Source organism: Oncorhynchus tshawytscha, linkage group LG14 (genome assembly GCF_018296145.1).
Source record: "Oncorhynchus tshawytscha isolate Ot180627B linkage group LG14, Otsh_v2.0, whole genome shotgun sequence".
Taxonomy (NCBI): Eukaryota; Metazoa; Chordata; class Actinopteri; order Salmoniformes; family Salmonidae; genus Oncorhynchus; species Oncorhynchus tshawytscha.
The window spans coordinates 40,822,028-40,845,168 of NC_056442.1; the positions used below are offsets into that span (position 1 = coordinate 40,822,028).

The 23,141-nt window shown below is 44.6% G+C and overlaps 1 protein-coding gene across 10 annotated transcripts in view; it reads right to left on the minus strand.

The window, feature by feature from the left end:
* The window catches only part of LOC112239015 (unconventional myosin-XVIIIa-like), a 208,842-nt gene that overhangs the window by 19,875 nt on the left and 165,826 nt on the right, over positions 1-23,141 (minus strand). For all 10 annotated transcript variants that reach the window (XM_042297518.1, XM_042297517.1, XM_042297516.1 and 7 more), the window contains 8 exons: positions 20,404-20,527; positions 17,413-17,613; positions 17,157-17,267; positions 16,866-16,970; positions 16,530-16,676; positions 16,288-16,401; positions 4,978-5,094; positions 4,341-4,424 (listed from right to left, as the gene is read on the minus strand). In XM_042297518.1, the coding sequence (XP_042153452.1) occupies positions 4,341-4,424; positions 4,978-5,094; positions 16,288-16,401; positions 16,530-16,676; positions 16,866-16,970; positions 17,157-17,267; positions 17,413-17,613; positions 20,404-20,527 (1,003 nt within the window). The remainder of the gene's footprint in view (positions 1-4,340; positions 4,425-4,977; positions 5,095-16,287; positions 16,402-16,529; positions 16,677-16,865; positions 16,971-17,156; positions 17,268-17,412; positions 17,614-20,403; positions 20,528-23,141) is intronic.

Genomic DNA, 23,141 nt, shown 5'->3' on the forward strand with positions numbered 1-23,141 from the left:
AGCAGAAACAAACTGCCACCATACAGTATATTATGTTAACTCAGCAAAAAAAGAAATGTCCTCTCACTGTCAACTGCTTTTATTTTCAGCAAACTTAACAGGTGTAAATATTTGTATGAACATAAGACTCAACAACTGAGACATGAACAAGTTCCACAGACATGTGACAAACAGAAATTGAATAATGTGTCCTTGAACAAAGGGAGGTCAAAATCAAAAGTAACAGTCAGTATCTGGTGTGGCCACCAGCTGCATTAAGTACTGCAGTGCATCTCCTCCTCATGGACTGCACCAGATTTGCCATTTCTTGCTGTGAGATGTTACCCCACTCTTCCACCAAGGCACCTGCAAGTTCCCTGACATTTCTGGAAGGAATGGCCCTAACCCTCACCCTCCGATCCAACAGGCCCCAGACGTGCGCAATGTGATTGAGATCCGGGCTCTTCGCTGGCCATGGCAGAACACTGACATTCCTGTCTTACAGGAAATCACGCACAGAACAGCAGTGTGGCTGGTGGCATTGTCATGCTGGAGGGTCATGTCAGGATGAGCCTGCAGGAAGGGTACCACATGAGGGAGGAGGATGTTTTCCCTGTAACACACAGCGTTGAGACTGCCTGCAATGACAACAAGCTCAGTCCGATGATGCTGTGACACAGCGCCCCAGACCATGACGGACCATCCACCTCCAAATCGATCCGGCTCCAGAGTACAGGCCTTGGTGTAACGCTCATTCCTTCGACTGTAAACGACCGTTTCCCATGCTTGTTCAATGAACCATCAACAATTAATGAACATGCACCGGTGGAACGGTCGTTAAGACACTAACAGCTTACAGACAGTAGGCAATTAAGGTCACAGTTATGAAAACTTAGGACACTAAAGAGGCCTTTCTACTGACTCTGAAAAACACCAAAACAAAGATGCCCAGGGTCCCTGCTCATCTGTGTGAACGTGCCTTAGGCATGCTGCAAGGAGGCCTGAGGACTGCAGAAGTGGCCAGGTCAATACATTGCAATGTCCGTACTGTAAGACACCTAAAACAGAGCTATAGGGAGACAGGACGGACAGCTGATCGTCCTCACAGTGGCAGACCTCGTGTAACAACCCCTGCACAGGATCGGTACATCCGAACACCACACCTGCGGGACAGGTACAGGATGAGGGCTACTCTCTTTATTCACACCAGGGCCTTAGGCCTGAGGGCTACTCTCTTTATTCACACCAGGGCCTTAGGCCTGAGGGCTACTCTCTTTATTCACACCAGGGCCTTAGGCCTGAGGGCTACTCTCTTTATTCACACCAGGGCTTTAGGCCTGAGGGCTACTCTTTATTCACACCAGGGCTTTAGACCTGAGGGCTAATCTATGAGCCATGCACCTCTTTGTCATTTCACAGCTCTACTGGGTGCTTTTCACATCTCAACAGGGGGTCCAGATCCAAATCAACCTTCCTCTTTAGGAGTAACCCGGGCTCTCTCTATTGAGTGGTTCAGAGTTTTAACATAGTTCAGACCAGGATAGGGATTCAAACACCGGACTTTGTTACATGCACTACATACAGTGGGGCAAAAAAGTATTTAGTCAGCCACCAATTGTGCAAGTTCTCCCACTTAAAAAGATGAGAGAGGCCTGTAATTTTCATCATAGGTACACTTCAACTATGACAGACAAAATGAGAAAAAGAAATCCAGAAAATGACATTGTAGGATATTTAATGAATTTATTTGCAAATTATGGTGGAAAATAAGTATTTGGTCAATAACAAAAGTGTATCTCAATACTTTGTTATATACCCTTTGTTGGCAATGACAGAGGTCAAACGTTTTCTGTAAGTCTTCACAAGGTTTTCACACACTGTTGCTGGTATTTTGGCCCATTCCTCCATGCAGATCTCCTCTAGAGCAGTGATGTTTTGGGGCTGTTGCTGGGCAACACGGACTTTCAACTCCCTCCAAAGATTTTCTATTGGCTAGGCTGGCTAGGCCACTCCAGGACCTTGAAATGCTTCTTACCAGGCCACTCCAGGACCTTGAAATGCTTCTTACCAAGCCACTCCTTCGTTGCCCGGGTGGTGTGTTTGGGATCATTGTCATGCTGAAAGACCCAGCCACATTTCATCTTCAATGCCCTTGCTGATGGAAGGAGGTTTTCACTCAAAATCTCACGATACATGGCCCCATTCATTCTTTCCTTTACACGGATCATTCGTCCTGGTCCCTTTGCAGAAAAACAGCCCCAAAGCATGATGTTTCCACCCCCATGCTTCACAGTAGATATGGTGTTCTTTGGATGCAACTCAGCATTCTTTGTCCTCCAAACACGACCAGTTGAGTTTTTACCAAAAATGTATATTTTGGTTTCATCTGACCATATGACATTCTCCCAATCTTCTTCTGGATCATCCAAATGCTCTCTAGCAGGGGGACACGTCTGGCACTGCAGGATTTGAGTCCCTGGCAGCGTAGTGTGTTACTGATGGTAGGCTTTGTTATTTTGGTCCCAGCTCTCTGCAGGTCATTCACTAAGTCCCCCCATGTGGTTCTGGGATTTTTGCTCACCGTTCTTGTGATCATTTTGACCCCACGGGGTGAGATCTTGGGGTGGAGCCCCAGGTCGAGGGAGATTATCAATGGTCTTGTATGTCTTACATTTCCTAATAATTGCTCCCACAGTTGATTTCTTCAAACCAAGCTGCTTACCTATTGCAGATTCAGTCTTCCCAGCCTGGTGCAGGTCTACAATTTTGTTTCTGGTGTCCTTTGACAGCTCTTTGGTCTTGGCCATAGTGGAGTTTGGAGTGTGACGGTTTGAGGTTGTGGACAGGTGTCTTTTATACTGATAACAAGTTCAAACAGGTGCCATTAATACAGGTAATGAGTGGAGGACAGAGGAGCCTCTTAAAGAAGAAGTTACAGGTCTGTGAGAGCCAGAAATCTTGCTTGTTTGTAGGTGACCAAATACTTATTTTCCACCATAATTTGCAAATCAATTCATTAAAAATCCTACAATGTGATTTTCTGGATTTTTTCCCTCATTTTATCTGTCATAGTTGAAGTGTACCTATGATGAAAATTACAGGCCTCTCTCATCTTTTTAAGTGGGAGAACTTGCACAATTGGTGGCTGACTAAATACTTTTTTGCCCCACTGTATCTATTACTCAAAGCGTAGATACGTGCCCCCGACTGAATTGCTTTTAATTATTTCTAAAAGTTGCTCCTCTGTTTCAAAGCAGAGAAACTATTTGCTAGGAATAATAATTTCCTGAATATTGACTTTGGGACGTACATCGAGGTCAGACGAGGACTTTTTGTTTAATCTGAAACCAATGTAGCTAAACTAACAACTAGACTTATGCCCTCCAGTCCAACTCAAGTCTTTAAATAGGCCTGAAGTAACCTTCAAGGAAAGAAAATATTACAGTTTTAAAACATACTGACTATATAATTATTCCTAATATTCTTGTATTTCGATGTGAATTGAAAGAAACTTTCCTTTACAAGCTCCTGTATGAGGGAGCCCCTGGGAGCATCGTGTACGTTCAATAAGATGACAGCTTCCCTGCCATAATGACTGACTAGACATCAGAGAGAGAGAGAGTGAGTGGAAGAGAGAGAGAGCAAGCCAGAGATGGCGGGGGAGAGAGAGAGAAAGGGGGATTCGGACACTGCCCTCATAGCCTGATGATGATGATAGATCCCCCCCCCCTCTCTCTCAGCAACAGTGGGGATAATTGTTCCGAGGCCAGGGTCTCTGATGGTTATCACCAGACTGGAGCGCCACAATGTGAGTGTCACGCTACAACACAAATGTCCCGTGTCTGGGTCGGATTATGGGGCAACAGACAGAGAGAGGTAAAGGTATTACAGGTTTGATCCCCTGCAGGGTCACCTTGATTTGATAAGAAAAGGCACACAGACTGTGACCACACAACACGGTTCCACAATGAAATCACTACGACTGAAGGGTGCGTATGTTAAAGCTGGGGACTACTAAAGCCAAATGTCACAGCCTGACTGGGCACTGTGACAGACAACAGTCAGACAGACGTTCTCTATCTTCAACTGCCAAACAGAGTTGACAATTTTGGTTATTCTGATAGACACATCTCTAATAAGACACATTGATTATGCCATGTCAATCATTTGTAAGGACTACCATGCAAAGAGAAGAGATAGGGGTTGAGGACATTAAATTCCATGAGGCAGATGACTTATGTCAGCTAGCTAGTCCTGCTCAATGATTTCCCATTATGTTGTTCTAAGTGCAGACAAAGGGCTGCATTAGGATAGCACTGTCTATCCCTATACCCTCCCAGCTGTGTCCTAGTGAACTGTACCTTCTCCTGGACATCCTGCTTCTCCTTGAGGGCCTCCTCCAGCTGGGCTTGTAGGTCAGAGATCTGGGCTAGGTTCTGGGTTGACTACACACACAAACAAGCTACTGGTTAGTCTGATTGGTTTAACACCAACTTATCTCTACAGTGTATTGCATCATGGTTACTTTAAGTAGCACAGTACAACATATTATATTCCTCCCCATTTGGTCTACACAGCTAGAAAACAGATTGATAAACAACCATAAACAAACATGTCGATGGGACCATGTCACAGCAACATATTTTTAAAAGCAAGAGTAGGGAGGGGAGACAGCAACACACCTCATTTCAATGTGACCTGAGTGAAAAGAAATATTAGAGATTAGTGCTTTTTTTCTGCTACAGGAAGCGCTCTGCATAGTAAGCCCAGGGGAACAGCTGTCTCACTTTAGACGGGATACATTCATTTGCAGCTAGTAGAAGCAGATCACTCATATTTCCATCAGTGTCAGACAGACAGAGCTCACTTTTCATCTCCACTTGATAGCAAACTGCTCTACACAGATACATTAACACTAATGGAGAGTACTAAGCTGATGCCAAATACTATTTACACCATTGAAATAATGCAGAATGACCCTTGCATTGTGTGTGTTACCTGGACGACAGCTGACTTGTGCTTCTTCATGAGCTCGTTCATATCCTCCTGGTCCTCCTCCATACGAGACTGAAGATCATTCTTCTCCCTCAGCAGCCTGCTCAACTGCTCTTCCAGCTGAGAGAGAGAGACACAGAGAGAGAGACACACAGAGAGACAGACAGAGAGAGAGAGAGAGAGAGAGAGAGAGACACAGAGAGAGAGAGAGAGAGAGACAGAGAGAGAGAGAGACACAGAGACAGAGAGACAGAGAGAGAGAGAGACACAGAGACAGAGAGAGAACAGACATTGAGTAAAGCCAGTGTGTCTGTGTATACTACCGTTCAAAAGTTTGGGGTCACTTAGAAATGTCCTTGTTTTTGAAAGAAAAGCCCATTTTTTGTCCATTAAAACAACATCAAATTGATCAGAAATACAGTGTAGACATTGTTAATGTTGTAAATGACTATTGCAGCTGGAAACGGCAGATTTTTAATGGAATATCTACATAGGCGTACAGAGGCCCATTATCAGCAACCATCACTCCTGTGTTCCAATGGCACGTTGTGTTAGCTAATCCAAGTGTATAATTTTAAAAGGCTAATTGATCATTAGAAAACCCTTTTGCAATTATGTTAGCACAGCTGAAAACTGTTATCCTGATAAAAGAAGCACAACACCAGTCTCAACGTCAACAGTGAAGAGGCGACTCCGGGATGCTGGCCTTCTAGGCAGAGTTGCAAAGAAAAAGCCATATCTAAGACTGGCCAATAAAAATAAAAGATTAAGATGGGCAAAAGAACACAGACACTGGACAGAGGAGCTCTGCCTTGAAGGCCAGCATCCCGGAGTCGCCTCTTTACTGTTGACGTTGGGACTGGTGTTTTGCAGGTACTATTTAATGAAGCTGCCAGTTGAGGACTTGTGAGGCGTCTGTTTCTCAAACTAGACAATATAATGTACTTGTCTACAGCAATTGAAAATTGTTAGATGGTTAGGTTAGATGTGGAGAGGTCTGTCCATAATAAAGCACTGCTCTGCCTTCTCAACGCCCTGGTTTTGTCGCACCTGGACTACTGTTCAGTCGTGTGGTCAGTTGCCACAAAGAGGGACTTAGGAATATTGCAGTTGGCTCAGAACAGGACAACACGGCTGGCCCTTAAACGTACACAGAGAGCTAACATTAATGACATGCATGTCAATCTATCATGGCTCAAAGTGGAAGAGAGATTGACTCATCACTACTTGTTTTTGTGTTGACAAGCTGAATGGACACCCAACCATACCTCACAAGACATGCCACAACAGGTCTCTTCACAGTCCCCAAGTCCAGAACAGACTATGGGAGGCACACATTACTACATAGAGCCATGACTACATGGAACTCTATTCCACATCAGGTAACTGATGCAGCAGTAGAATCAGATTTAAAAAACAGGTCAAAATACACCTTATGGAACAACAGGCACTGTGAAGAGACACACACAAAGGTACAGACACATGCATACGCACACATTGTGAGATTGTTGTATGGTGCTATTAAACATCTTGTATTGTATATATGTAGTAATAATGTTAGATGATGTACTGTTTTATCTTTTGTTTTATATGTTATGTAAGTGCTTCAATGTGTTTGGAACCCAGGAAGAGTAGCTGCTGCCTTGGTAGGAAATAATGGGGATCCCTAATAAATACTAATACAAACACAGGATCACATACTGTCTTTTCCCAGTCATTATCAACCGAGCCAATTATTTGTATTTATTTAACCATTATTTAAGTAGGCAAATCAGTTAAGAACAAACTCTTATTTACAATGACGGCCTACCAAAAGGCAAAACGCCTCCTGTGGGGATGGGGTCTGGGATTAAAGATAAAAAAACTAAAAATATATAAATATAGGACAAAACAAACATCACTACAAGAGAGACAACACTACATAAAGAGTTACACATGACAACACAGCATGGTAGCAACTAGAGGTCGACCGATTATGATTTTTCAACACCGAGGAGGACCAAAAACCGATACCGATTAAATCGGCCGATTTTTATTTATTTATTTGTACTAATGACAATTACAACAATACTGAATTAACACTTATTTTAACTTAATATAATACATCAATAAAATAAATTTAGCCTCAAATAAATAATGAAACATGTTCAATTTGGTTTAAATAATGCAAAAACAAAGTGTTGGAGAAGAAAGTAATATGTGCCAATATGCAATATGTGCCATGTAAAATGTGTGCCATGTAAAATATGTGCCATGTACAAAAGCTAACGTTTAAGTTCCTTGCTCAGAACATGAGAACATTTAAAAGTTGGTGGTTCCTTTTAACATGAGACCTCAATATTCCAAGGTAAGAGGTTTTAGGTTGTAGTTAATATAGTATTTATAGGAATATTTCTCTCTATACCATTTGTATTTCATATACCTTTGACTATTGGATGTTCTTATAGGCACTATAGTATTGCCAGTGTAACAGTATAGCTTCCGTCCCTCTCCTCGCCCCTACCTGGGCTCGAACCAGGAACACATCGACAACAGCCACACTCGAAGCATCGTTACCCATCGCTCCACAAAAGCCGCGGCCCTTGCAGCGTAAGGGGAATAACAACTCCAAATCCAAAAGAGAGTAACGTTTGAAACGCTATTAGCGCACACCCAGCTAACTAGCTAGCCATTTCACATTGGTTACACCAGCCATTAGGCTGACAGGCTTGAAGTCATAAACAGCGCTGTGCTTGCGAAGAGCTGCTGGCAAAACGCACGAAGGTGCTGTTTGAATGAATGATTACGGGCCTGCTGCTGCTCAGTCAGACTGCTCTATCAAATCAGACTTAATTATAACATAATAACACACAGAAATGCGAGCCTAATATGGTCGAATCCGGAAACTATAATTTCGAAAACAAAACGTTTATTATTTCAGTGAAATATGGAACCGTTCGGTATTTTATCTACCGGGTGGCATCCCTAAATCTAAATATTCTTGTTACATTGCACAACCTTCAATGTTATGTCATAATTACGTAAAATGATGGCAAATTAGTTTGCAATGAGCCAGGCAGCCCAAACTGTTGCATATACCCTGAATCTGCGTGCAATGAACACAAGAGAAATGACACAATTTCACTGGGTTAATATTGCCTGCTAAACTGGATTAGTAGTTATAACTAGTGATTATGATTGATTGTTTTTTATAAGATAAGTTTAATGCTAGCTAGCCATTTACATTGGCTTCTACTGCATTGGCTTCTACTGCATTGGCGTAACAGGCAGGCTACTCGTGGAGTGCAAAATCAAATCAAATCAAATTTTATTTGTCACATACACATGGTTAGCAGATGTTAATGCGAGTGTAGCGAAATGCTTGTGCTTCTAGTTCCGACAATGCAGTAATAACGAACAAGTAATCTAACTAACAATTCCAAAAAAACTACTGTCTTATACACAGTGTAAGGGGATAAAGAATATGTACATAAGGATATATGAATGAGTGATGGTACAGAGCAGCATAGGCAAGATACAGTAGATGATATCGAGTACAGTATATACATATGAGATGAGTATGTAAACCAAGTGGCATAGTTAAAGTGGCTAGTGATACATGTATTACATAAGGATGCAGTCGATGATATAGAGTACAGTATCTACGTATGCATATGAGATGAATAATGTAGGGTAAGTAACATTATATAAGGTAGCATTGTTTAAAGTGGCTAGTGATATATTTACATCATTTCCCATCAATTCCCATTATTAAAGTGGCTGGAGTAGAGTCAGTGTCATTGACAGTGTGTTGGCAGTAGCCACTCAATGTTAGTGGTGGCTGTTTAACAGTCTGATGGCCTTGAGATAGAAGCTGTTTTTCAGTCTCTCGGTCCCAGCTTTGATGCACCTGTACTGACCTCTCCTTCTGGATGACAGCGGGGTGAACAGGCAGTGGCTCGGGTGGTTGATGTCCTTGATGATCTTTATGGCCTTCCTGTAGCATCGGGTGGTGTAGGTGTCCTGGAGGGCAGGTAGTTTGCCCCGGTGATGCGTTGTGCAGACCTCACTACCCTCTGGAGAGCCTTACGGTTGAGGGCGGTGCAGTTGCCATACCAGGCGGTGATACAGCCCGCCAGGATGCTCTCGATTGTGCATCTGTAGAAGTTTGTGAGTGCTTTTGGTGACAAGCCGAATTTCTTCAGCCTCCTGAGGTTGAAGAGGCGCTGCTGCGCCTTCCTCACGATGCTGTCTGTGTGAGTGGACCAATTCAGTTTGTCTGTGATGTGTATGCCGAGGAACTTAAAACTTGCTACCCTCTCCACTACTGTTCCATCGATGTGGATGGGGGGTGTTCCCTCTGCTGTTTCCTGAAGTCCACAATCATCTCCTTAGTTTTGTTGACGTTGAGTGTGAGGTTATTTTCCTGACACCACACTCCGAGGGCCCTCACCTCCTCCCTGTAGGCCGTCTCGTCGTTGTTGGTAATCAAGCCTACCACTGTTGTGTCGTCCGCAAACTTGATGATTGAGTTGGAGGCGTGCATGGCCACGCAGTCGTGGGTGAACAGGGAGTACAGGAGAGGGCTCAGAACGCACCCTTGTGGGGCCCCAGTGTTGAGGATCAGCGGGGAGGAGATGTTGTTGCCTACCCTCACCACCTGGGGGCGGCCCGTCAGGAAGTCCAGAACCCAGTTGCACAGGGCGGGGTCGAGACCCAGGGTCTCGAGCTTGATGACGAGCTTGGAGGGTACTATGGTGTTGAATGCCGAGCTGTAGTCGATGAACAGCATTCTCACATAGGTATTCCTCTTGTCCAGATGGGTTAGGGCAGTGTGCAGTGTGGTTGAGATTGCATCATCTGTGGACCTATTTGGGCAGTAAGCAAATTGGAGTGGGTCTAGGGTGTCAGGTAGGGTGGAGGTGATATGGTCCTTGACTAGTCTCTCAAAGCACTTCATGATGACGGATGTGAGTGCTACGGGGCGGTAGTCGTTTAGCTCAGTTACCTTAGCTTTCTTGGGAACAGGAACAATGGTGGCCCTCTTGAAGCATGTGGGAACAGCAGACTGGTATAGGGATTGATTGAATATGTCCGTAAACACACCGGCCAGCTGGTCTGCGCATGCTCTGAGGGCGCAGCTGGGGATGCCGTCTGGGCCTGCAGCCTTGCGAGGGTTAACACGTTTAAATGTCTTACTCACTTCGGCTGCAGTGAAGGAGAGACCGCATGTTTTCGTTGCAGGCCGTGTCAGTGGCACTGTATTGTCCTCAAAGCGGGAAAAAAAGTTATTTAGTCTGCCTGGGAGCAAGACATCCTGGTCCGTGACTGGGCTGGGTTTCTTCCTGTAGTCCGTGATTGACTGTAGACCCTGCCACATACCTCTTGTGTCTGAGCCGTTGAATTGAGATTCTACTTTGTCTCTGTACTGGCGCTTAGCTTGTTTGATAGCCTTGCGGAGGGAATAGCTGCACTGTTTGTATTCAGTCATGTTACCAGACACCTTGCCCTGATTGCCTTCAGTTTCACACTAATGCTGCCATCAATCCAAGGTTTCTGGTTAGGGAATGTTTTAATCGTTGCTATGGGAACGACATCTTCAACGCACGTTCTAATGAACTCGCACACCGAATCAGCGTATTCGTCAATGTTGTTGTCTGACGCAATACGAAACATCTCCCAGTCCACGTGATGGAAGCAGTCTTGGAGTGTGGAGTCAGCTTGGTCGGACCAGCGTTGGACAGACCTCAGCGTGGGAGCTTCTTGTTTTAGTTTCTGTCTGTAGGCAGGGATCAACAAAATGGAGTCGTGGTTTTTCCGAAAGGGGGGCGGGGCAGGGCCTTATATGCGTCGCGGAAGTTAGAGTAACAATGATCCAGGGTCTTTCCACCCCTGGTTGAGCAATCGATATGCTGATAAAATTTAGGGAGTCTTGTTTTCAGATTAGCCTTGTTAAAATCCCCAGCTACAATGAATGCAGCCTCCGGATAAATCGTTTCCAGTTTGCAGAGAGTTAAATAAAATTCGTTCAGAGCCATCGATGTGTCTGCTTGGGGGGGGATATATACGGCTGTGATTATAATCGAAGAAAATTCTCTTGGTAGATAATGCGGTCTACATTTGATTGTGAGGAATTCTAAATCAGGTGAACAGAAGGATTTGAGTTCCTGTATGTTTCTTTCATCACACCATGTCACGTTAGTCATAAGGCATACACCCCCGCCCCTCTTCTTACCAGAAAGATGTTTGTTTCTGTCGGCGCAATGCGTGGAGAAACCCGCTGGCTGCACCGCTTCGGATAGCGTCTCTCCGGTTAGCCATGTTTCCGTGAAGCAGAGAACGTTGCAGTCTCTGATGTCCCTCTGGAATGCTACCCTGGCTCGGATTTCATCAACCTTGTTGTCAAGAGACTGGACATTGGCGAGAAGAATGCTAGGAAGTGGTGCACGATGTGCCCGTCTCCGGAGTCTGACCAGAAGACCGCTTCATTTCCCTCTTTTTCTGAGTCGTTTTTTTGGGTCGCTGCATGTAATCCACTCCGTTACACTGGTTGTAAGGCAGAACACAGGATCCGCATCGCGAAAAACATATTCTTGGTCGTACTGATGGTGAGTTGACGCTGATCTTATATTCAGTAGTTCTTCTCGGCTGTATGTAATGAAACCTAAGATGACCTGGGGTACTAGTGTAAGAAATAACACGTAAAAAAACTAAAAACTGCATAGTTTCCTAGGAACGCGAAGCGAGGCGGCCATCTCTGTCGGCGCCGGAAGTTCTGTGGTTAGAGCGTTGGACAAGTTAACCGTACGGTTGTTCTGCCCCTGAAAAAGGCAGTTAACCCACCGTTCCTAGTCCTATTGAAAATGAGAATGTGTTCTTAACTGAGTTGCCTAGTTAAATGAAGCTATATAAAAAAAATTCAATGGAAATCTGTGTCCAAAAATACCGATTTCCAATTGTTATGAAAACTTGAAATCGGCCCTAATTAATCCGATTCCGATTAATCGGCCGACCTCTAGTAGCAACACAACATAACAACATGGTAGCAACACAACATGGTACAAACATTATTGGGAACAGACAACAGCACAAAGGGCAAGAAGGTAGAGACAACAATACAACACGTGAAGCAGCCACAACTGTCAGTAGGAGTGTCCATGATTGAGTCTTTGAATGAAGAGATTGAGATAAAACTGTCCAGTTTGAGTGTTTGTTGCAGCTCGTTCCAGCCGCTAGCTGCAGCGAACTGAAAAGACGAGCGACCCAGGGATGTGTGTGCTTTGGGGACCTTTAACAGAAACGTGACTGGCAGAACGGGTGTTGTATGTGGATGATGAGGGCAACAGTAGATATCTCAGATAGGGGGGAGTGAGGCCTAAGAGGCGGTAGGTAGCCTAGTGAGGTGGCAGGTAGCCTTGTGGTTAGAGCGTTGGACTATTAACTGAAAGGTTGCAAGATCAAATCCCTGAGCTGACAAGGTAAAAATCTGTTGTTCTGCCCCTGAACAAGGCAGTTAACCCACTGTTCCTAGGCCGTCATTGAAAATAAGATTTTGTTCTTATTAACTGACTTGCCTAGTTAAATAAAGATTTTTTTTAAAAGAGGGTTTTATAAATATATTTACCATATCATATGGAGACAGAAACAAACATTTTACCTTGTAAGTAGACATAATTGCAAACGATTAAACCCTTCCAATAGAATGTAAAAAAAATGTTTTGTTACAAATTCAACTTTAAATGAGTTGACTCTTCACATGGGATGATTTCACTGAACAACAAAAGAAAGGAAATATTGAATGGTCCCCAATGATCCATCACATCTCCCAAAAATGTTTTCAACATACATTTTCAAAATGATAGTCTAGAAACTAAAGCGTTGGTTGCCTTCCTCTCAGCGTAAGTATAGAATGCAGTGATGTGTCCTATAAGGAGCATTGGTGGTAAATCTGATGGCCGAATGGAAAAGGTTAGCGACTAATGCCTAATGCTAGCAGGGTGTTCCTAACTGACTTCTGTGGAAACGTCAGAGGCGTAATCCCATTTCTATAATTACTTCAACAATGCAGAGGGGGGCAGCAGGGAGATGAGAGGGGCTGGAGACAGTCAGGGGATGTATTAATAAATGATGAATAATGTGGATATCAGAAAAGGATAATGAATCCATTAGTACATAGCTGAGAGATGAGAGGACTTGTAAAGCACGCTGGCACAGTGACATCCATCTTATTCACATAGAGGGAAAAACAGACCGGGGGAATGGATAATGGACCACATCTGATGAATTTCACCAAAATAGAACCAACAGAATTCCTTGGAAAGGAATTGCAAGATTTCATACTGGTATTAATGACATGGTTGCTATTTTAATAAGGAGATACCCATTCAATGTTTGTTTCCTATGTTAAACCAAATAAATGCCCTCATTTCCCCCAAAAATGCACAGGTTAAGTAAACATCAACCCCAATATAGACTTGTTTGTTCCTTCTGTACTTCAATGCCATAATTAAAATAATAAAATAAACCATTGACAATCATGTTAAGAAAATGTCCACTTAGACTGATGAAACATCTATACATCCATTTCTCCATCCACCTCACCCAGTTTCTATTGTTCCGGACCTGCTGCGGTGTGAACCCAATTACCATTCCATCTCGCTGCCGAGACAATATTCACCCAATGGCAGCTGTATTAAACTGTAATGCATTTCAAGGTGATACGTCTTGTTCAAATTAGAAATGTTCACGGAAACATTCCATCATAATGCCAGTCTCACCGCCGAGAGAGGTGGATGTCACATCAAGAGAAAGGTGAGGATGAGGAGGGAGAGAGAGAGAGAGGGAGGAAGGTGAAAAAGGAGAGGAGGATGAGAACTCAGGGGAGAGGAAAAAAATAAGGAGAGAGGTAAGAGAAGGAGAAACGAGAAGAGGTAAGAGAAGGAGAAACGAGAAGAGGTAAGAGAAGGAGAAATGAGAAGAGGTAAGAGAAGGAGAAACGAGAAGAGGTAAGAGAAGGAGAAACGAGAAGAGGTAAGAGAAGGAGAAACGAGAAGAGGTAAGAGAAGGAGAAATGAGAAGAGGTAAGAGAAGGAGAAAAAAATAAGGAGAGAGGTAGAGAAGGAGAAAAGAGGAGAGAGGTAAGAGAAGGAGAAAAGAAAAAGGAGAAAGAGAATGAGAGGGTAAGAGAAGGAGAGGGGTAGAGAAGGAGAAGAGTAGAGAAGGAAGAGAGGAGGAGAGGTAAGAGAAGGAGAAAAGAGAGAGGTAAGAGAAGGAGAGAGGTAAGAGAAGGAGAAAAGAGAGAGGTAAGAGAAGGAGAAAAGAAGAAAGAGAGGAAACAGAGATGGCTGTTGGGTTGTTGCCATGACTCCCCTTAGAGCCCACACAGATGGTGTTGTCCTGATTAAAAGGTAGTTCACGGTGATAGAGTTCTTGAAATGTGTTGACATTTTGTCTTCTACTCAAGTGTTTCTTTGTCCTTTAGAGCTGCCTTGTGCATCTAATTGATGACTTTGGCAGAGCTCCAGATCTAAAGGTATTGTCCTAGTGTCCTTAGGAGCACACCGGCGTCTTTGTTGAAAAAGGTGTGTAGGAAGATGTGAGAAGTGTGTAAAAAAGGTGTGCGTAGGAAAGGCACGTTGGTATCGGGCCCAATGTCACTCAGCTCCGTCATATACTCACATGGTCTCGCTTATCAGTGCTATGTAGATGACACTCAACTACTTTTCTCTTTCCCCCCTTCTGACACCCAGGGAAGGTCTGCCTGCTAAAAGACCTTTCCATTACGGTTGACAGCTCCACGGTGTCCCCCTCCCAGAGTGCAAAGGACCTTGGCGTGACCCTGGACAACACCCTGTCGTTCTCTGCAAACATCACAGCAGTGACTCGCTCCTGCAGATTCATGCTCCCCAACATCCGTAGAGTACGACTCTACCTCAAACATGAAGAGGTGCAGGTCCTAATCCAGGCACTTGTCCTCTCCCGTCTGGACTACTACAACTCACTGTTGGCTGGGCTCCCCACTTGTGCCATCAAACCCCTGCAACTTATCCAGAACGCTGCAGCCCGCCCGTTGTTCAACCTTCCCAAGTTCCCTATGGGAGGGCAGCTCCCGCTCAGCCCAGTCCAAGCTCTTCTCTGTCCTGGCACCCCAATGGTGGAAATAGCTTAGGACAGAAGAGTCCCTGCCCATCTTCCGAAAACATCTGAGACCCTACCTCTTCGAAGAGTATCTTAAATAATCCCATAGCCCCCTTCTCCCCGCCTCCTCACCCCTCCCCCCAACACCTTGCACGCTCGGAATACATTTCATTCAACCTCTGAAAACCCTCCCACTTGCTGTCCTTAGGAGCACACCTGCCATTCTAAATGCTTTCACAGATGAACATACATGGTGGTGAGTAAAAGCACTGCCCTAGGTTAGAGGTCATGGTGTATGGAATAGGTTAGAGGTCATGGTTTATTGAATAGGTTAGAGGTCATGGTGTATGGAATAGGTTAGAGGTCATGATGTATGGAATAGGTTAGAGGTCATGGTTTATTGAATAGGTTAGAGGTCATGATGTATGGAATAGGTTAGAGGTCATAGTTTATTGAATAGGTTAGAGGTCATGGTGTATGGAATAGGTTAGAGGTCATGGTTTATTGAATAGGTTAGAGGTCATGATGTATGGAATAGGTTAGAGGTCATGGTTTATTGAATAGGTTAGAGGTCATGATGTATGGAATAGGTTAGAGGTCATGGTTTATTGAATAGGTTAGAGGTCATGGTGTATGGAATAGGTTAGAGGTCATGGTGTATGGAATAGGTTAGAGGTCATGGTGTATGGAATAGGTTAGAGGTCATGGTGTATGGAATAGGTTAGAGGTCATGGTGTATGGAATAGGTTAGAGGTCATGGTGTATGGAATAGGTTAGAGGCCATGGTGTATGGAATAGGTTAGAGGTCATGGTTTATTGAATAGGTTAGAGGTCATGGTGTATGGAATAGGTTAGAGGTCATGGTTTATTGAATAGGTTAGAGGTCATGATGTATGGAATAGGTTAGAGGTCATGGTGTATGGAATAGGTTAGAGGTCATGGTGTATGGAATAGGTTAGAGGTCATGGTGTATGGAATAGGTTAGAGGTCATGATGTATGGAATAGGTTAGAGGTCATAGTTTATTGAATAGGTTAGAGGTCATGATGTATGGAATAGGTTAGAGGTCATGATGTATGGAATAGGTTAGAGGTCATGATGTATGGAATAGGTTAGAGGTCATGATGTATGGAATAGGTTAGAGTTCATGGTGTATGGAAAAGGTTAGAGGTAGGAAGGAATGGTGTACTGTACTCACAGCCTGTTTGGCTTTGGAGATGTCGTCCATCTGCACATGCAAGTCCTCAATCTCCACCTCCATAGACTTACGGGCCTTCACTGCTGCCGCACAGGTGAACTCTGACTCCTCCAGCTGAGACAGTGGGAGAGAGAGGTCCAAATTCTATAGACATTTTATTCTGTTTCTGGACTTTCCCAGTATCTCTGTGGTGTGTCACGCAGGTGTAGGAACTGGACAAGTGTGCTAGGGGTACAACCTACCTGGTTTTTGAGCTGGGCGATCTCTCTCTTGCTGGGGGCGTTGTTCTTCATGTGGTCCAGCATGATCTGGGCGTCAGCCAGCAGGGCCTTGGTGCGCTTCAGATCCTTCCTCAGCCTCTTCTCTGTCTCCACGTCTCTGGGGTTCACCTGGGGACAGCAGCAAAGACAACCAGATTACGACCCGCTCAACATATTACACCACACACGAATCACAGTACCAACAAAAGCCTGCATAATCTGTAACTATCCAGTAGAAGAGTTGACAGCCACTGGACATATAACTAGTCTGGGTAAAGACTGTCCAAGGTGGACTGGTAGTGGGGTGTCTGACAGTACCTGGTCCTGGGCAGACAGCAGCTTGGTCTCCAGTTCTCTCCTCTCACGGAGGACCTTCTGTTTGTCATTAAACTCCTCCTCCAGCTGGACTTCTATCTGCTTCAGCTGAAAACACAGGGACACACTATAATGTGATCCAACTGAAAGAGACATGTTTACAGAATAAAACTGAGTCATCGTCTATGTTTGTGCTTTGGAGACGAAACCAGCTATGTGGCTATTATAGTCACACATTGTCACAACTAATCATTTGCCTTCAGAGTCATGTAAAGTTTCCGGTGTGTGCTGTACCTTCTTACTGCAGGACTGTCTGATCTCCTCCACCTCCTCGTCTTTACTCTCAATCTCCTTGGAGTGTGTCTGGCGCAGTCTCTCTGTCTCCATCTCCAGACGCAGCTTAGCCTGCACAACACAAAGACAAAGTATGAGTGTCATCCTCAATGGAGTGTGTGTGTATGAATGTGCGTTCAAGTGTGAGTCTCCGTGTGCGCACGTCTGCATGTGTATATACAAGCGTGTGTCTCTGTGTGTGTCTCTAACTCTATACCTGCTCCAGCATCTGTATAGTTCCGGCCTGTTCATCCAGCTCCTCTTCCTGGTCTTTGACCTTGGCCTCCAGGTCACGCATCGTCTTCTTCACCTTGGACAGTGATGCCTCGTCCTTGGTCTCCTGGGACGACAGGTCCAGCAGCTCCGCCTCCAGCTGTTCTAACTTCACGTTCTGTGCACACATCTCCAGGTCCTTGCCCTATAGGGAGAGAGGAGATACACATTAAAACACACATCTCCAGGTCCTTGTCCTATAGGAAAAGAGGAGACACACATTAAAACACACATCTCCAGATCCTTGTCCTATAGGGAGAGAGGAGATACACATTAAAACACACATCTCCAGGTCCTTATCCTATAGGGAGAGAGGAGATACACATTAAAACACACATCTCCAGATCCTTGTCCTATAGGGAGAGAGGAGATACACATTAAAACACACATCTCCAGGTCCTTATCCTATAGGGAGAGAGGAGATACACATTAAAACACACATCTCCAGGTCCTTGTCCTATAGGGAGAGAGGAGATACACATTAAAACACACATCTCCAGGTCCTTGTCCTATAGGGAAAGAGGAGATACACATTAAAACACACATCTCCAGGTCCTTATCCTATAGGGAGAGAGGAGATACACATTAAAACACACATCTCCAGGTCCTTATCCTATAGGGAGAGAGGAGATACACATTAAAACACACATCTCCAGGTCCTTATCCTATAGGGAGAGAGGAGATACACATTAAAACACACATCTCCAGGTCCTTGTCCTATAGGGAGAGAGGAGATACACATTAAAACACACATCTCCAGGTCCTTGTCCTATAGGGAAAGAGGAGATACACATTAAAACACACATCTCCAGGTCCTTATCCTATAGGGAGAGAGGAGATACACATTAAAACACACATCTCCAGGTCCTTGTCCTATAGGGAAAGAGGAGATACACATTAAAACACACATCTCCAGGTCCTTATCCTATAGGGAAAGAGGAGATACACATTAAAACACACATCTCCAGGTCCTTGTCCTATAGGGAAAGAGGAGATACACATTAAAACACACATCTCCAGGTCCTTATCCTATAGGGAGAGAGGAGATACACATTAAAACACACATCTCCAGGTCCTTGTCCTATAGAGAAAGAGGAGATACACATTAAAACACACATCTCCAGGTCCTTGTCCTATAGGGAGAGAGGAGATACACATTAAAACACACATCTCCAGGTCCTTGTCCTATAGGGAAAGAGGAGATACACATTAAAACACACATCTCCAGGTCCTTGTCCTATAGGGAGAGAGGAGACACACATTACGGGTGTTTTCATACAATTATTGTGAAGTCGGTGCGGTTCACTTAATTTTGTGTGCAGTGTGAACACTTCAAAGGAACTCAGACCCCTCAAAAGAACTCCTGAAGCCAACAGATCATCTGGAGAGGTCCGGTTCCGGTTGTAGGGCAATGTGAAACCAAAGGTCCCCAGGTTCGCTTGTCGTTATTCCCACGCCACACACTAGACTACTGCAACACCGTTTCCCCTGCCAAAAACCCTCACACTAGAATACTGTAACACCGTTTCCACTGGCATAAACCCTCCCACTAGACTACTGCAACACCGTTTCCCCTGCCAAAATCCCTCACACTAGACTACTGCAACACCGTTTCCCCTGCCAAAATCCCTCACACTAGACTACTGCAACACCGTTTCCCCTGGCATAAACCCTCACACTAGACTACTGCAACACCATTTCCCCTGGCATAAACCCTCACACTAGACTACTGCAACACCATTTCCCTGGCATAAACCCTCACACTAGACTACTGCAACACCGTTTCCCTGGCATAAACCCTCACACTAGACTACTGCAACACCGTTTCCCCTGGCATAAACCCTCACACTAGACTACTGCAACACCGTTTCCCCTGGCATAAACCCTCACACTAGATGACTGCAACACCGTTTCCCCTGGCATAAACCCTCACACTAGACTACTGCAACACTGTTTCCCTGGCATAAACCCTCACACTAGACTACTGCAACACCGTTTCCCCTGGCATAAACCCTCACACTAGACTACTGCAACACCGTTTCCCCTGCCAAAAACCCTCACACTAGACTACTGCAACACTGTTTCCCCTGGCATAAACCCTCACACTAGACTACTGCAACACCGTTTCCCCTGGCATAAACCCTTACACTAGACTACTGCAACACCGTTTCCCCTGGCATAAACCCTTACACTAGACGACTGCAACACCGTTTTCCCCTGGCATAAACCCTTACACTAGACTACTGCAACACCGTTTCCCCTGCCAAAAACCCTCACACTAGAATACTGCAAACCATTTCCCCTGGCATAAACCCTTACACTAGACGACTGCAACACCGTTTCCCCTGCCAAAAACCCTCACACTAGAATACTGCAACACCATTTCCCCTGGCATAAACCCTTACACTAGACGACTGCAACACCGTTTCCCCTGGCATAATTATAGCATTATTTAATCTGCAGTTATTATTCTGCTATGTATTCTGTTACCAATAATATTTACGTGTTGTTAGTATCTTCTGATTACAATTATTAGGTCTCATCTGTTAACAAAGATTAGCTTCCAAAAGTTAAGTTGGTATCAAGTTGTCCGATAACACAAGGGAACTGAGTTATTTTACCCCAGAGTTGACTTTAAAGAGGACTGAGATGGGTTATTTTAAAAGATATGTGAAAACACCCTAAGACACATATCTCCAGGTCCTATAGGGGGATACACACATATTCAAAAATGATTTGTTTTCATTCAAATAGCTGTGCTTGATTGAGCTTGCCATGGAGCCAATGGAAAGGCCAACCCCAGCCACCTGACACTCCGGGAAGACTCAAACACTCAAAGTACTTGAAAGATTACAAATACTATTTTAACCCATTTTTGGCACACACACACACACACAGATGTGGTAGGCCAGTAGTGTTGGTGTTTGTACACTACCTCCAGTTGCTGTCGCAGGCTGAACACTTCTCCAGTCAGCATGTCCTTCTCTCTGCTCAGCTTCTCTCTAAGATTCTTCTCCCTCTGGACCTCCTCCTGAGACAGGTTCTGCTCCGAGTCAAACCTGACACACACACACACACACACACACACACGTTAATGCCTTGCCTGGCTAGACACACACCCTGCCGTGAGTCCCCTATCGACATAGAACATACTCATACTGGTACAGTATACAGTGGGGAGAACAAGTATTTGATAACCTGCAAAATCGGCAGTGTTTCCTACTCACAAAGCATGTAAAGGTCTGTAATTTTTATCATAGGTACACTTCAACAGTGAATCTAAAACAAAAATCCAGAAAATCACATTGTATGATTTTTAAGTAATAATTTGCATTTTATTGCATGACATAGGTATTTGATCACCTACCAACCAGTAAGAATTCCGGCTCTTTAAGAAGCCCTCCTGTTCTCCACTCATTACCTGTATTAACTGCACCTGTTTGAACTCGTTACCTGTATAAAAGACACCTATCCACACACTCAATCAAACAGACTCCAACCTCTCCACAATGGCCAAGACCAGAGAGCTGTGTAAGGACATCAGAGATAAAATTGTAGACCTGCACAAGGCTGGGATGGGCTACAGGACAATAGGCAAGCAGCTTGGTGAGAAGGCAACAACTGTTGGCGCAATTATTAGAAAATGGAAGAAGTTCAAGATGACGGTCAATCACCCTCAGTCTGGGGCTACATGCAAGATCTCACCTCGTGAGGTATCAATGGTCATGAGGAAGGTGAGGGATCAGCCCAGAACTACATGGCAGGACCTGGTCAATGACCTGAAGAGAGCTGGGACCACAGTCTCAAAGAAAACCATTAGTAACACACTACGTCGTCATGGATTAAAATCCTGCAGCACACGTAAGGCCCCCCTGCTCAAGCCAGCGCATGTCCAGGCCCGTCTGAAGTTTGCCAATGACCATCTGGATGATCCAGAGAAGGAATGGGAGAAGGTCATGTGGTCTGATGAGACAAAAATAGAGCTTTTTGGTCTAAACTCCACTCGCCGTGTTTGGAGGAAGAAGAAGGATGAGTACAACCCCAAGAACACCATCCCAACCGTGAAGCATGGAGGTGAAAACATAATTCTTTGGGGATGCTTTTCTGCAAAGGGGACAGGACGACTGCACCGTATTGAGGGGAGGATGGATGGGGCCATGTATCGCGAGATCTTGGCCAACAGCCTCCTTCCCTCAGTAAGAGCATTGAAGATGGGTCGTGGCTGGGTCTTCCAGCATGGCAACGACCCGAAACACACAGCCAGGGCAACTAAGGAGTGGCTCTGTAAGAAGCATCTCAAGGTCCTGGAGTGGCCTAGCCAGTCTCCAGACCTGAACACAATAGAAAATCTTTGGAGGGAGCTGAAAGTCTGTATTGCCCAGCGACAGCCCCGAAACCTGAAGGATCTGGAGAAGGTCTGTATGGAGGAGTGGGCCAAAATCCCTGCTGCAGTGTGTGCAAACCTGGTCAAGAACTACAGGAAACTGATGATCTCTGTAATTGCAAACAAAGGTTTCTGTACCAAATATTAAGTTCTGCTTTTCTGATGTATCAAATACTTATGTCATGCAATAAAATGCAAATGAATTACTTAAAAATCATACAATGTGATTTTCTGGATTTTTGTCTCTCACAGTTGAAGTGTACCTATGATAAAAAAAATGACAGACCTGCTTTGTAAGTAGGAAAACCTGCAAAATCGGCAGTGTATCAAATACTTGATCTCCCCACTGTATGTGCACACACACACTCCCCATAACGGTGATAGGCACGGGGGGAGTGTTGGAGTGTTTGTTGTCCTGTTTACGTAGTGAACTAAAGAGGCTTAGACAGCAGGGGCCTTTAACAAGCACAGCCAAGCTTAGAGACCACACAGAGGGTGTGTGTGTGTGTGTGTGTTTCTCCCCCCCAGGAGTTCCAGGAGACGTCCATGGTGGAAAAGTCTCTGTTCAGTTGGCTGGAGGCCAAGTGTGTGTACACACGCACACCAAACATTTGCAGTGTGGTTGCAGCATTCCAGTAAGTTTTCTTACTGTGTGACACTACATAGCCTTTACTGATCTGTATTATATCTCTCCTACTCTGCTGAGACATGATATCACTCAGTAACCATTACCACAGAGAGAGAGATTGGGGGAGATTGAGAGAGAAAGAGGGGGAGATAGAGAGAGAAAGAGAGAAAGAGAGAGAAAGAAAGAGAGAAGGGGGAAAGTGAGAGAGAGAGAGAGAGAGAGAGAGAGAGAGAGAGAGAGAGAGAGAGAGAGAGAGAGAGAGAGAGAGAGGGGAAAGCGAGAGAGAGAGAGAGGGGGGGGAGATAGAGAGCGAGAGAGAGAAAACAAAAAGATAATTACTTGACACATTGGAAAGAATTAACAAAAAAACAGAGCAAACTAGAATGCTATTTGGCCCTACACAGAGAGTACACAGCGGCAGAATACCTGACCACTGTAACTGACCCAAAATGAAGGAAAGCTTTGACTATTTACAGACTCAGTGAGCATAGCCTTGCTATTGAGAAAGGCCGCCGTAGGCAGACATGGCTCTCAAGAGAAGACAGGCTATGTGCTCACTGCCCACAAAATGAGGTGGAAACTGAGCTGCACTTCCTAACCTCCTGCCCAATGTATGACCATATTAGAGAGACATATTTCCCTCAGATTACACAGATCCACA